General features: G+C 57.3%; 2 protein-coding genes across 3 annotated transcripts in view; both read right to left on the reverse strand.

Moving 5' to 3' along the window:
- GAA (alpha glucosidase) overlaps nucleotides 1-5,436 on the reverse strand; it is a 22,116-nt gene extending 16,680 nt beyond the window's left edge. For both annotated transcript variants that reach the window (XM_017524947.2, XM_017524945.2), the window contains exons 1-3: nucleotides 5,366-5,436; nucleotides 1,240-1,799; nucleotides 474-619 (exon numbers count right to left, since the gene is read on the reverse strand). In XM_017524947.2, coding sequence (XP_017380436.1) covers nucleotides 474-619; nucleotides 1,240-1,776 — 683 coding nt within the window. In that variant the 5' untranslated portion in view covers nucleotides 1,777-1,799; nucleotides 5,366-5,436. The remainder of the gene's footprint in view (nucleotides 1-473; nucleotides 620-1,239; nucleotides 1,800-5,365) is intronic.
- Nucleotides 5,437-6,846: 1,410 nt separating this feature from the next.
- CCDC40 (coiled-coil domain containing 40) overlaps nucleotides 6,847-15,324 on the reverse strand; it is a 70,416-nt gene continuing 61,938 nt past the window's right edge. Inside the window, exons 18-20 of the mRNA XM_017524949.2 lie at nucleotides 12,019-12,207; nucleotides 9,220-9,378; nucleotides 6,847-7,300 (exon numbers count right to left, since the gene is read on the reverse strand). Coding sequence (XP_017380438.1) covers nucleotides 7,052-7,300; nucleotides 9,220-9,378; nucleotides 12,019-12,207 — 597 coding nt within the window. The 3' untranslated portion in view covers nucleotides 6,847-7,051. The remainder of the gene's footprint in view (nucleotides 7,301-9,219; nucleotides 9,379-12,018; nucleotides 12,208-15,324) is intronic.

A 15,324-nucleotide genomic window follows, 5' to 3' on the forward strand; every position in this document is an offset into this window, starting at 1 on the left:
CTTCTAGAGAGGCCAGCCCTGCCCCCCATGTCTGCACAGCTGTCTTCTAGAGAGGCCATCCCTGCCCCCCATGTCTGCACAGCTGGCTTCTAGAGTGCTCTCCGTGTGACTACTCCCTGACGCTGTGTCTGTGTGGACTTGCTTACGGCTTCCCCTTATGTGTCTGTCCTGGGGAGCAGGATCCAAACCACCCGCACACAGGGGTCGGTACATGAACACTGAGTAAATGAATTAGTGAAAAATAAAAAACGCGTTTCCGAAGGCGTTTAAGATTAATCTTAAGATTAAGGCAAATCCAAGTGATGTCATTCCGGAGCATTTTCGAGTTAAATGACAAGCAGGGACTTGGTCAGTCCTGAGCACGTGTTTAGGTGGGATTTATACCTATGGGAGTAAAAGACCCAGGGAGCGCCCTGTGAAAACCGCGGGTCACCCTCCCCATCAGGGTGAGGGCGCAGAGCCCAGACACTCACAGCACACGGCCGCCCAGCTCCCGGCGCACGATCAGCCCGAAGGGCTCCTTGGAGAACTCCACGCTGTAGAGTGGGGACGGCGCCCGGCTGTGGACACGCGGCGTCTCCAAGGGCACCTCGTACCGTCTGTTAGCAGGATCTTTGATCTAGAAGAAGAGGTGGGGGTGTATCTGCATCCCCCACGCCCTCCTTACTCTCCAGAGGGGAGCCTGCACCCCAAGGATGGGTCAGGTCCTGGCGCAGCCGCACAGGGGTGTGGGACCATGGGCAGCGCACTGCGCCTCCCTGAGCCTCAGCTTCCTCATCTGCACAGCCAGGAGCAGAGCCAGGAGGAGGGCGCCTCCCCCAGAATGGAGGTAAAATACAGAACACCTGATGACTCTGAATTTCAGCTAAACAACAAACAGCTCTTGTAGTATAAATACATCCGGATACCGAAGCCTTACATGAAAAAGCAGTCCTGCCTGGAGCACCTGCAGTCCGGGTTTACTGAGCGTCCTGTTTTCATCTGCAACCTCTGGCAGCCCTCCTCTACCTGATCCACCTTTTCATAAAGATGAATGAGCCCTGAGCCCTGCTTCTGGAGCACCTGCCACTGTGGTGTCCCCACTGCTCCCCGAGGGGTGCTGCCGTGTCTGCTCACACCTCTGTTCCTAGCAAGGGCTCGGCACACAGCAGTGCAACACACACCTGGCCCTTGCGAAGTGCATGTGTGCCGTGGCCCACACACACCCTCTGCCCCGCCCCCGCCTCTGCCCCTGCCCACCGTGAAGTGGAGGCGGTTCTCAGTCTCCATCATCACGTCCAGCCGCAAGGTCAGGATGTCCTTGGGGAAGAAGGTGGGGGTGGTTCGGGTCAGGGTGGCTGTGTAGCCCATTTCAGAGGAGCTCAGGTTCTCCAGCTTGTAGCTGGGGTAGCTGGGCGGGAAGAAGCACCAGGGCTGCCCCATCTGGGCACCCCGCAGCGCCCGCTCCACGGGGACGTAGCAGCAGCCACGGGCCTCACACTGCTCCTGGGTGATGGTCTTGTCGGGGGCACAGTCGAAGCGGCTGTTGGGGGGGACGTCGCACTGTGTGGGTGCTGCTCTGGGTCGGCCGGGGTCATGGCGGGGCCCTGGCCTGCTGGCTCCCTGCTGGTGAGCTGAGTGAGGCTCCTTCAGGACTGGGGAGGAGCCGCCCAGCTCTCGGGGAGCCACCAGCAAATCATGGAGCAGGATGTGCCCCAGGAGCACAGCTGTGGCCAGGGACACGAGGGCGCAGACTGCCAGCAGCTGGCGGGTGCAGGGTGGCTGCCTCACTCCCATGGTCAGGGACGGCTCCTGGAGGCCTGCGGGAGCAGGAAGTGGGCTCAGAGGGGAGGCAAGGGGGCCGGCACTCAGGCGCTCTCAAAGCAGCTCTGAGACCTCAACCGTGGCTGGCACTGCGGCACCCAGGCAGGTGGGGTACGGCAGGCAGGGTGGGTGCTGCAGTGCTGGCTAGCCTGGGGAGAGGACCAGAAGGAAGGGAGAGAAAGCCCCAGCAGGGGAGTGCAGAGCACCTACACTGTCTGCTAAATGTTCTAACAAAACACACTTAGAACGTCCGCAGGAAGACCAGCAAGACACTGGACACTTGAAACAAGCCAGTCAAACTGGCCTGTCGCCCAGGCCAGACTGCTGTGGTAAGATCTTGGCTCACTGCAGCCTCCACCTCCCAGACTCAAGCAGCCCTCCCACTGCAGACTCCCGAGTGGCTGGGACTAGAGGCACATACCACTGCACCCAGCTAATTTTTTTTTTTTTCGAGACGGAGTCTCGCTGTTTTGCACAGGCTGGAGTGCAGTGGCAGGATCTCAGCTCACTGCAAGCTCCGACTCCTGGGTGCAAGCAATTCTCTGCCTTAGCCTCCCGGGTAGCTGGGATTACAGGTGCCTGCCACCACACCTGGCTAATTTTGTTATTTTTAGTAGAAATGGCATTTTACCATCTTGACCAGGCTGGTCCTGAACTTCTGACCTTGTGATCCACCTGCATTGGCCTTCCAAAGTGCTGGGATTACAGGCATGAGCCACTGTACCCAGCTGCTAATATTTTGTATTTTTGTAGATGCGGGGTTTCGCCATGTTGCCCAGGCTGGTCTTGAACCCCTGAGCTCAAGTGATCCACCTGCCTCGGCCTCTCAAAGTGCTGGGATTACAGGTGTGAGCTGCCACACCTGGCTGGGAGCCGCCACACCTGGCTGGGAGCCCTACTTCCGCATAAAGATGTGGCTTGGTCCACTCGGTGTCAGTGGAAGTGATTCTGGCAACTCATACGTTCTTTTTTTTTTTTAAGATGGGGTTTCATCATATTGGTCAGGCTGGTCTCAAACTCCTGACCTCAGGTGATCCGCCCACCTTAGCCTTCCAAAGCGCTGGGATTACAGGTGTGAGCCACTGCGCCCGGCAACTCATATGTTCTTAGGGGGACCCAGCACCTTCCCTGTCTCCCTTTCCCATCGACTGGTGCACGGATATACCACAGTTGGGAATCCTGGGCACCACAGCTGGGGGTGACACTCTAGGGGCGTTGAAGCCACATGAGAGAAAGGACTTGACCTTGGGGGACTTTCTCCCCCAGCCACCGAGGTACGTGGGGGAGAAACACAGTCTCTGCAACAGCGGCTGCTCCTGGAGCCTCAGGTACAGACACAACAAGATTGTCACGTGCAAACAAGACATGTGGGTTCACTTTCATTACTCTGCTGGTAAGGTTAACAAGTGACAACTACCTTTGTTTTGCTTGTCTGTACATTAATATTTAATGACGAACATTCTATAGTCTGGCGCCTCCCAGGAGCAGCGGGAGCCCACATGTAACTCAATATGCATGGATTTTAATAGCGGAGTCCCTTTGATGTGTGTGATACACCCCGGGGAGGGAGTGGGGAAGGCTGGGAGAGCCTGACCCCAAGGGAAGGAGGAAGAAGGTGTCCTAGCAGCAAGGCCATGGGGGAGGGACGCAGGGAGGTCCTCAAACCAAAGCCAGTCATCAGAGGGGTCTGTGTCTCTGAGGAATGAGGCTTGGAGCAGAGGCAGGGAAGGATTTCAAAGAGAAGCCCCTGACCAGGGAAGCCCCCTGGAGCAGAGGACCATGAGGCCTTCTCTGGTACTGGGAGCTGGTTACACACCAGGAAGAAGTGAATGCAGGGCCTGAGGGAGTCTGATGTATCATGTCATGTGACAGAAGGCTGGGCTGGGAATGCTCTGTCCCTCTAGGGCTTGGTGTTCCACTGTGGGCCACCGGGAAGTGAGGGATCTCTGGGCTGGAGGGCGAAATGTTTCATCCACACTTCTGACATCAAATGTGGGAGTTTATTTCACACCAATTGATTCTCCAACTTTCTGGACACGGCTAGGTGTCCTACAATTCAGCTCAGTCCTGACACTACCTGGAGTCAGCACAGACTCCACAGGTTAAGGGCTCAGTCCTACAAGACTGCCCCACCTCAGAGGCCAACTGCAATCCCTCGGTTGCCACTTGTACTTCTGATCAACTAGTTATAAATTCAGGGGTTTGGACGGGCATGGTGGCTCACACCTGTAATCCCAGCACTTTGGGAGGCTGAGGCGGGCGGATCACCTGAGGTCGGGAGTTCAAGACCAGTCTGACCAACATGGAGAAACCCTGTCTCTACTAAAAATACAAAATCTGCCAGGCATGGTGGCACATGCCTGTAATCCCACCTACCCTCGAGGCTGAGGCAGGAGAATTGCTTAAATCTGGGAGGCGGAGGTTTCGGTGAGCCAACATCTCACCACTGCACTCCAGCCTGGGCAACAAGAGGGAAACTGTCTCAAAAATAATAATTCAGGGGTTCCCAGGACTCCCCCTTCAGGCTCACAGAACTCAGGAAAGTGCTTTTCTTACATTTGCTGGTTTATTACAAGGGATAAACTCAGACGGCAGATGGAAGAGATGCTCGAGCCCGGTGTGGGTGGGGGAGTGACTCCGCACTCTGCCCGCACCACCCTCTGGTGCCTTGGTGTGCTCAGCCACCTGGAGGGAAGCCCTCTGATCCCTGTTGGTTTTTAACGGGGTTCCATGATGCAGGCATGACTGATTCAGCCAGTGGTGATCAGCTCAATCTCCAGCCCTGGCCCCTTTTCCCTCCCAGCCCCTGTCATCAGGCTTTGGTCTTTCGGGCCATCTGCTTCCATCCTGAAGCCACCTGGTGACTAGTCATCAGTCACCTCATTAGCAAAAGGCTCTCGCATCACTGGGTTTCCAAGGGGTTTGGGTGCTGTGTGCCACAAGCAGGTGCAGGGACCAGAGACAGTCGCCCCTGGCTTGGCCTAAGGGGGTCTTCGTGATTCAGACACTGGGATCTCAGAGCTGGCCCTGGGGCCCCCGCTCAGGCCCCGGTGCTCCTCGCCCAGGGATTCAGACTCAGCCATGTGTGGCTCGGGGCCCGGCCAAGACTGAGCACTGCGTCGACCCCACGGGGAAAGACGCAGCCTCCAGCCCCAGCCCGACCCGGAAGGGCGGCTCTGCGTTCATGTCTAAGCTTAACTCAGAGAAAGACCGGGAGGGCTAGAGGTCCGGGGCTCAAGCTCCGCTCAGGGGAAGAGGCTGGGGGCGCGGCCAGGCGGGTTCAAACCCGCGTCTGGGGTGTTACCGCCGGCAGCGCGGGGCTCCGTGCCTCAGTTTCCCCGTCAGCTGCGGCACGCGCAGAGCCTCCCTCGCTGAGTCATGCGCGGACGAGGAGAACCTGGGGGTGTCCGGGCCCCTTCGCGTCACCGGGGTCACTGTCCCACCCCCGCGGCCTCACCCCAGGCCCCCACCGCGGCCCCGGCGACAACCTCGGCTCTCCCAACTCGGAGGCCGCAGACAGCCCACCGCCCCACCCACGCGGCCCCGGCCCGGCCCGGCTCACCTCCGCGCACGCGCGCCCCGGCCACCCGCGGAAACTCCGGGGTCGTGCCCGGGCGCGCGCAGAGGCGGGTCACGTGAAAGGCGGGCGCGCGTCTCGGGGGGCGGGGCGCGGCGGGTCACGTGACGCGGCCTCCCGCGCAGGCGCCCGAGGCGAGGGTGCGCGTCCGCGCTGCGCCCCCCAGTGGCGGCTCGGGCAGAGCGGGCCGGGGGCGTCCTCGCGCTCGGAGGGGGCCCGGGGAGCGCGTGTGGCCCCGCGTCCGGCGTCCCGCGGGGAGAGGCCGGCCCACGTGCTGCCGGCCGCCGGCTCCTCTGGGGTCAGGGGCCTCCGCTGGGCAGTCCCGGCCGGGTCCCCGGTCCCCGTGGGGTCAGAGGTGGGCGTGGGCCGCGCGGGCCTGGTCCGGGTCCCCGCAGCTCGTGGGGCTTCGTGAACGGTTTCCACGCGTCCCGGGGCCATCGTCGGAACGGCGGCCAGGGGCGCGCAGCGCCGGGTTAGAAACAGCCAACATTCGGCAACTCCTCGGATGCGCTCCCTGACGCCCACTTATTCCGGAGGGACAATCAAAACGTTGTGATAATCCGTAAAACTGACCATGCAGGGAACATGAAACTGACATGGGGGGAATTTTTCCATAAAATGAGAAAAGGCTTTTATGTTAAGAGGAGCGCGCTTTTAGATGTGAGATACCAAACCACACAGTATGACCTCAATGTCTGTGCAGAGAAATACCCAAGCAGCCACGCCAACACACGGGCCTTGCCCCTGGGTAGGCAGGGCACAGGGCGTTAAAAAACCCCTCCCACCCCTGTTGTGGTTTCGTGTTTTTACAGTGTTTTAGAATGAGCCCTACTCAGAAAGCTTATTAGATATTCAGAAGAAAGATTTTAGTCTGCTGAAATGTTTGAAAGTGAAATTATTTCGTAGAACATTTTCCCCTTAAGCTACAAAGAAGCCCCAGGGTAACTGGTACTTGGAAGTCCAGGGATGGGGAGGAAGAGTCCCAGGTTAATGAGGGAGAAGACATAGGTGGGGCGTGGTCTCTTGGTGTGGACGCCCCCGCCCGCTCAGTGGTTACCCTGTTATGTACGTCTGGGGCCACTGACTCTGCTGCATACTGTGAATCTGAATTTAATTGAAATGGGGACGTCGGGGCGGGAAAAGGGACCTGAGCTTTCTCGGGGGTAGGGATGGGAAAAACTGGAAAAGAAGATGGTTTGTGGGTTTTCAGGCGCACCTGGTAGAGGGAGGTGCTGGGGGAAGCTGACTCCCAGGCAAAGGCTGGCTGGAGCGGCTGCAGCTTTCCCTCCGCTGCTCAGCCCACCGGCTTGCCGAGAGATGCCAGTGCTGTGTTGTGAGAGGCACGTGCAGATTTGGGAATGTGGCAAACCAAGGTGTTACCTGGATGAGTGAGCTCCGTGTGCGAGGGTGGATTTGCAGTCACAGGCTCTGTCTTTGCGATGGAAGGCTTACTGGAATGCCACAGAAAGTGCTAGGATTTTACTTGGTTTATTGAAACAGCTGAGTGGCTAAAAAGATTCCTACGGGTGGGGTTGGCCTATTTCTCTTAAATGATGCCCTTCTGAGGGTACATGTGGTTTTTAGGAACACAGAAGATTCCAAGTCCCTCATAATAAACATAATTCTGGATCTCTTCCTTGAGGCCTTGGAAGGCAGGGTCCAGGCCGCTCCCTAGGAGGGCCCTAGTGACTGCAGCTTGTTGGAGATCATCTGCCTGACTTTCTGCAGGGCCTCCTGGAACTGGGGGTACTCTTTCAGCACATGGTCCAGGATGGTGGTGATGAGAGCCAGCCGCTTGTCCAGGCGCTGCTGCTGGAGCATTATGGTCTGCTCGGAGCGGAACAGGAACACGTACCGCCCCTCCTTCACAGCCTGCAGGTGCTTAAGGCGCGTCTGCAGGGCCACGATCTCTGAAAAGTTCTGGGTGGGAAAAGAGATTCCATGTGGGGTTATGCAAACCCAAATAAAGGTACCTGCCGCGCCCCCGCAAACTCAGACTCCAGGAAATGCCGCAGAGGAGGAGAGACCTACACCCGAACGGGGACGGCCTGAAGGTGTCTGACCGCCGGATCACAGGGAAAAGGCTGAGAGGCCCTGGGTCAGTGCCTTTTTGGGTTATTCATCATCACTGTCTAGGAGACATTATCGTTATTTTTTTGTGTGGGGGGCAGTCTCGCTCTGTCACCCAGGCTGGAGTGCAATGGCATAGTCTCACTGCAACCTCTGATTCCTGGCTTCAAGCAATTCTCCTGCCTCAGCCTCCTGAGTAGTTGGAATTGCAGGCGCCCGCCACCACGCCTGGATAGCTGGGATTATAGGTGCCTCCCACCATGTTCAACGGATTTTTGTATTTTTAGTAGAGGTGGGGTTTCACCACGTTGGCCAGGCTGGTCTCGAACTCCTGACCTCAAGTGATCCACCTTCTGCGGCCTCCCAAAGTGCTGGGATTACAGGTGTGAGCCACTGCACCTGGCTTAGGCAACATTCTTGACACCTGCCACATGTCAGTCCCAGTGCCAGGCACCCTGCCCTCATCATCTTCCGGGTCTCAGTTGGCCAGGCCAGAACCTTGGAGCCATGATCCACCCCCCTCTCTGCCCACACCACAGCCAACCCAGCAGGGATCCCATTGGGCGAGGTTGGCATCACGCATGTGCAGAAACTGATGGCTTCTCGCCAGCCCCACACGGGCCACCCTGAAGTACTGCAGTAGCTGGAGAGGGGCTCCTGCATCCAAGCTTCATCTACATGCAACATTAGAGCCAGGGGAGCCCCTAAAACTAAAACCCAGGTCACCGCTCAGCCCCAACGCCCTCCTCTGTGTGTGCGCCTGCCTCCCTGAGAGAAAAGTCCAAAGTCATGATCATGCTCTCCCCAAGGCCCCATGGTTTGGGCTGGTGTCGTCTCTGCCTGGGTCTCACGCACCCTGACCTTCCCCAGCCTGGGTCTCACGCACCCTGACCTTCCCCAGCCTGGGTCTCACGCACCCTGACCTTCCCCAGCCTGGGTCTCACGCACCCTGACCTTCTCCAGCCTGGGCCTCGCGCACCCTCCCCTCCCGCAGCCTGGGTCTCGGGCACCCTCCCCTCCCCCAGCCTGGGTCTCGCGCACCCTCCCCTCCTCCAGCCTGGGTCTCGCGCACCCTCCCCTCCCCCAGCCTGCCCCGCTGGCTTCTGGTTGCCCTTGCACAGTCTCCGGCTCCTGCCTTTGTGGGGTGTCCGTCTGCCTGGGGCGGCTTTGTGGGTGTCCGCTCTTTCAGCTCTGGACTCCACGAGGCCTTCCGGGATCACCCTAACTGAAACTCCCAACCCCCCGGTTCACCCGATGCCCCTGACACTTCTTCCTCTGGTTTAAGCACTTACTACCACCTAACACATCATTTCCTTTTTTTTTTTGAGACAGGATCGCCCTCTGTTGTCCAGGCTGGAGTGCGGTGGTGCAATCTCGGCTCACTGCAGCCTTGACCTCCTGGGCTCGAGGGGACCACAGGTGCGTGCCACCATGCCCAGCTCAAACACGCTGTATCTTTTTAAATCATTTTGCTGATCACCTGGCCTCCTGCCCCAGGACGGAGCCTCTAGTCAGGCAGGGACGTTTGTCTTTCACGTTCTGTTTTGCAGCCCTCACACCCTGAACAGGAGCCCAGACCATAGCAGATACTCCATCAATATCTGTCGATCGAACAAATCACAAAGCCGCAAACATGTGAGCAGCTGGTGGTGCTGTTACTGGCGTGGGATCAGGGGAGGCCCTAGCCTAGGGAATGCAGGACCTCTGTACGAGTGGCATGTTCACGGCCGGGTGCCTTTACTCCCAGGGACCTCCCAGGACGAATTTACCTGTCGTTTGAGGTCCCTGAGCTGGGCGAGTTTGGCTTCATGTGTGTCCAAGTCTGCCTGCAGCACCGACAGCTCTTCCTTCCTCTCTTGGAGGGAGTTGCGGATGTTTTTCTCAGTTTCTTCCAGTTCCAGGATGGTTTTGGTGGACTCCTCAGTGGCCTAGGAGAGAAACAGGACCACACTGGGCCCCTGCAGCCTGGCTATTTGGCAGACAGGGAAGAGTCAGGCTGGGAGGACCTGCCAGGCGCCTTCTATGAGCTCCATCCAGGGAGGCTCCTAAAGAGGAATGGGGGCTGCTGCCCTTTAGGAACAGGTGGCCTGGAGAGGCAAGGCCGGGGAGAGGCCAGGCCCGGGAGAGGCGAGGCCCGGGATAGACCAGGCCCGGGAGAGATGAGGCCTGGGAGAGGCCAGGCCCAGACAAGCCCACACTGAACACTGCTCCCTTAAGGCAGGTGCGGCCAAGAAACGGGGGCCTGAGTGGTTCTGGGGCTCCCCAAGCAGCGTGTCTGTCCCCAGGCAGGGGATCGGCACAGCTCAGCAGCCGTGTGCCAAGGGCAGGGCCAAGGCCGTAAGGGCCGAGAGGCGGGCTCGGGAGCCTGGGAAAGAGGACGGCCGGGCCTCTGCCGAACAAGGGGCGAGGCTGCTGCCATCTGTGTGATGTGTGGTCCACCTTCAGGGAAGCAGCACAATTAAGAGAAAGAAAAACCCACAGGCAGCATTTGGCAGCTGACATGGCCCCGGGGATGATGGAGGAGGCCAGAGTGACTCTCAGGGCTGGCTGGGGACGTGGAAGGTCTTTGGGGTGGGACTGGCAGGGGTGAGGACAGGGACCTGTTTGTGTAGCAGTGACAGTGTCGTGCGGAGCGCAGGGCCTGGGTCTGGGGGACTTGGGTGCTGCTTGGAGCAGACAGGGATGTGGGTGGGCATGGGGGTCCTGGCAGGGGACTGAGGTGGTGCCCAGGGCAGCAAGGAGTGGTCAGGGGCTGGGATAGGAAGCTAAGGAAGGAATGGCATCAGGAGTGGCCAATGTGGTGGGCAAGGACTGAGAAGAGACCGCTCTGCCGCCTCTCTCCAGAAACTTCCAAATTAGCAGCCCAGGCCTGTCTGTCGTTTTTGGCTAATCTTTCCCTGCAAGGGTGACTTCAGCACTCTCCAGGGAACCTTCTCGGTGACTCTGAGAGCTGGGCACCCATTTCACAGGTTGGTAAACCAAGGCTCTGGGAGATCAGACCGTATGCCCCAGTCAGGAGTGGACTGGTGTGGCTCTGAGACGTGCTGTCAGCTGTCCCCAAGGCCACCTCCCCACCCATGGCTGTGGTTGCTGTTACATTTAACTCTGCCCGCCCCCCTGCCCCTGGCACATGAGGCCCTGCAGGTCTGGAAAGGCCCATGTGCTCCGAGGTCACACAGCGGGTCAGCAGGGCCATGGGGCCAACCTGGGAAGTGTGAGCACAGGGCCCCTGGCTGGTGACAGCTGAGGTGAGAACAGGACAGCACCGGCCAGGCCCTCCCAGTGTGGGCCACACACTGCACGCCCAGTGGACGTGGCCTGGTGTACAGGGATGCAGGCTCTGGGGGAGCCCGCCACGCTCCCATCAGCTGGTCCCCAGCACCCACCTGGGCTCCCCAGCATAGGCCAGCCTCTTCCCCAGAACTCTGTGCCTCCCTGATGCCTCCCCAATGCCACCTCTGATATGCAGGGAGGGCCTGAAACAGGGCCATCTCTGGCCGTCAGCAGCTCTATCAGGCACAGGCATTCTGCAAACTCCCACAGACAGGCCCTGTGGCAGCAGCAGGTTAGCAGTGCTGAGCACAGTCTCTGCATCCTCACCCCCAACCCAGCACCCAGCAGCAGGTTAGCAGTGCTGAGCACAGTCTCTCTGCATCCTCACCCCCAACCCCGCACCCAGTAGCAGGTTAGCAGTGCTGAGCACAGTCTCTGCATCCTCACCCCCAACCCCGCACCCAGCCGCAGGTTAGCAGTGCTGAGCACAGTCTCTGCATCCTCAGCCCCGACCTGGCACCCAGCCGCAGGTTAGCAGTGCTGAGCACAGTCTCTGCATCCTCACCCCTGACCTGGCACCCAGCCACAGGTTAGCAGTGCTGAGCACAGTCTCTCTGCATCCTCACCCCCGACCGGGCACCCAGCCGCAAGTTAGCAGTGCTGAGCACAGTCTCTGCATCCTCAGCCCCGACTGGGCACCCAGACACAGGTTAGCAGTGCTGAGCACAGTCTCTGCATCCTCACCCCTGACCCGGCACCCAGCTGCAGGTTAGCAGTGCTGAGCACAGTCTCTGCATCCTCAGCCCCGACCGGGCACCCAGCCACAGGTTAGCAGTGCTGAGCACAGTCTCCGCATCCTCAGCCCCGACCGGGCCCCCAGACGCAGGTTAGCAGTGCTCAGCACAGTCTCTCTGCATCCTCACCCCCGACCCGGCACCCAGCAGCAGGTTAGCAGAAGCGGGCACGGCCCCTCTAACAGCCTCTGCATCCTCACCCCCAACCCAGCACCCAGCAGCAGGTTAGCAGAAGCGGGCACGGCCCCTCTAACAGCCTCTGCATCCTCACCCCCGACCTGGCACCCAGCAGCAGGTTAGCAGAAGTGAGCACGGCCCCTGTAACAGCCTCTGCATCCTCACCCCCGACCCGGCACCCAGCAGCAGGTTAGCAGAAGTGAGCACGGCCCTTCTAACAGCCTCTGCATCCCCACCCTGGACCCAGCAAGACGCTTTCCTGGAATGTTCCTTGGGCCCCAGAGAGAGAAGCTGGTGCCCTGCCTCCTTTCCACTGCTCCCTACCTTGCGGATGTCTCTGATTTTCTGGCGCAGCTCGAGCTGCTTGCGGTGGAATTTGGTGTGGGTGAGCGCCTTCCTGTCCGTCTTGAGCTGCCCCTCAGCCTGGGTGGTAACGGTCTCTCTGTGGGCGACCGCCATCTCCATGGCACAGATCATCTTCTCCTGCTGCTTCAGCAGCTGCCCGAGCTTGACCTGGAGACAGGACAGAGCGGCTGGGGGGGGGGGGCCCAAGCTGCAGCTGCAGAGAGAGCTCATCCTCCAGCCACAAGCAAGGGGATCAGGGGCGGGGGGAAACAGTGAGGCCAGTGTCGCCGGGAGGATCAAGGGACGTGGAGGCAGCAGCCCTGGGTGGGAACCCAGAATCCGCAGGCAGACAGTGCAAGGCGGAGAAATGGCCGAGACCCGAGGACACCACGGAGGCATGAGAACTAACAGCAACCAGCCCAGGGTCAGATCTGGCAGCAGAAAAAAATGTCATTGAGAAAATTGGTGAAATCTGATTAGAGTTTGTAGTTTGGTTAGCAGTATTGCAAGAAAGTTAATTTCTCAGTTGTGACAGTGCACCTTGGCTTGGGTGGAGGACCTGGGGCTGAGGACTGGGTTGTGCCTTGAGGATTGGCTGTTGGTGTGCACAGGAACTTTCTGGAGTCATCGAAAGATCCTATGTCTGGATGCTGTGGGTGGCTATGTAGATGTGTGCACCTGTTAGAACCCACCAAACTGTGCATTTTATTTATTTATTTATTTAGTTTGAGACGGAGTCTTGCTCTGTCACCCAGGCTGGAGTGCAGTGGTGCGATCTCAGCTCACTGTAACCTCTGCCTCCCGGCTTCAAGCGATTCTCCTGCCTCAGCCTACCAAGTAGCTGGGATCACAGGCACCTGCCACCATGCCTGGCTAATTTTTTTGTATTTTTAGTAGAGACAGGGTTTCACCATGTTGGCTAGGCTGGTTTTGAACTCCTGACCTCTAGTGATCCTCCCGCTTTGGCCTCCCAAACCGCCAGGATCACAGGCATGAGCCACCGTGCCCAGCTCAAACTGTGTTTAAAATAAGCCCATTTTACCGTATGAAAGTCACACCTAAAGTTGGTTTAAAACAAAAAACAGGCAAGAATCCTGAAGTTAAGAGGGTGAAGGGAGACCAGGCTTACTCAGGTTTAAAATGTAGCAAAAGCGCTGGGCGCAGGGGCTCACGCGTGTAATCCCAGCACTTTGGGAGGCCAAGGGCGGCCGAGGCGGGCGATTCACGAGGTCAGGAGATCGAGACCATCCTGGTCACGGTAAAACCCCGTCTCTACTAAAATACAAAAAATTAGCCGGGCTTTGTGGCATATGCCTGTAGTCCCAGCTACTCAGGAGGCTGAGGCAGGGGAATCGCTTGAACACGGGAGACAGAGGTTGCAGTGAGCTGATATCGTGCCACTGCACTCCAGCCTGGTGACACAGCAAGGCTCCATCTCAGAAAGAAAAAAAAAAGTGCCATAAAGTGACTTGGAATGCAGCCCCAGGCTGGGGTGCCCTTATGCAATACAGGAAACCCAGAAGCCATGAAGAAAAAGACGGACGCATCACACAGCAAAAACACTAAAAAGTCTGTGTGGCAGAAGACACCCTGAGCAGAGGGCACGGGCAAATGATAGGCCAGAGACACTATTTTAAAAGGTATTAGGCTGGGCGTGGTGGCTCACGCCTGTAATCCAAGCACTTTGGAGGCTAAGGTGGGTGGATCACCTGAGGTCGGGAGTTCAAGACCAGCCTGACCAACATCGTGAAACTCCATCTTAAAAAAAAAAAAAAGTATTAAAGATAGCGGTTCATAACCCAAATATGTGAGGAACCCCTAAATAATGTTAAGAAATAAGAAGAAAAAAGAGACAAACAAACAAAAAAAGAAATAAGAAAACAGGCCAGGTGCGGTAGCTCATGCCTGTAATCCCAGCACTTTGGGAGGCTGAGACCGGTGGATCACTTGAGGTCAGGAGTTTGAGACCAGCCTGGCCAACATGATGAAACCCCATCTCTACTAAAAATACAAAAATTAGCTGGGCATGGTTGTGGGCGCCGGTAGTCCCAGCTACTCAGGAGGCTGAGGCAGGAGAATTGCTTGAGGCTGGGAGGTGGAAGTTGCAGTGAGGCGAGAACATGCCAGTGCACTCCAGCCTGGGCAACAAGAGAGAAACTCCGTCCCAAAAATAAAAACAAAAAAGAAAACCAGCCAGCCAAAGATATGAACAGGCGACCTCCAAATGAGGAAATGCAAACTCCAGCACATGCTTCACGCACGCGTATACACACACACACACACGATCCCCCTGCCGCCACTGCTGGTAAAGAGCAACGCGAACCCACATAAGAGAGCGACCTCTTTGCACACAGAGGACTGTCAGACGTTAAAGGCTGATAACAGACGAGCGTGGCAAAGCCACAGAAACCGTCAGTTTACAAAAATCAATTGCATTTCTATATACTAACAACAAACAATTGGAGAGTGAGCTTTTTTTTAAAAAGCATCCTTTACAAAGGCACCTAAAACTATGAAATACTTATGTCTAAATCTGACAAAACATGTGCTAGACGTGGGTGTCAAAGGCACTGACAGAAGAAGTGAAAGAAGACCTAAATCCGTGGAGAGGTGTGCCCGGTGCACGGATGGGAAGGTTCAGTGCTGTTCAGATGCCAGTTCTTCCCAAACCGATCTACAGACTCCGTGCGGTCTCAGTCCTGATCTCAGCAGGAGTTTTTGTAGAAACTGACAAGCAGACTCTCTAATTTTTATTTTTGTGCATTCTCAAATTTTTATAGAAAGGCAAAACATATAGAATAGACAAAACAGTTTTGAAAAGGAAGGGAATCTGACCGGCCAGGCTTGGTGGCTCACGCCTGTAATCCTAGCACTTTGGGGGTCCCGAGGCAGACAGATCACATGAGGTCAGGAATTTGAGACCAGCCTGGCTGACATGGTGAAACACTGTCTCTATTAAAAATACAAAAATTAACCTATGCAACAATCTTGCATGTTCTTCACATGTACCCCCAAACCTAAAATGCAATAAACAACAACAACAACAAAACTGAGCTGGGTGTGGGCTCTGCGCAGTGGCTCACGCCTGTAATCCCAGCACCTTGGGAGGTGGGTGGATCACAAGGTCAGGAGATTGAGACTATCCTGGCCAACATGGTGAAACCCCGTCTCTACTAAAAAAATACAAAAAATTAGCTGGGCATGGTGGCGCATGCCTGTAATCCCAGCTACTTGGGAGGCTGAGGCAGGAGAATTGCTTGAACCAGGGAGCCGGAGGTTGCAGTG

The sequence above is a fragment of the Cebus imitator genome, unplaced genomic scaffold (genome assembly GCF_001604975.1).
Source record: "Cebus imitator isolate Cc_AM_T3 unplaced genomic scaffold, Cebus_imitator-1.0 Scaffold36, whole genome shotgun sequence".
Classification (NCBI taxonomy): Eukaryota; Metazoa; Chordata; class Mammalia; order Primates; family Cebidae; genus Cebus; species Cebus imitator.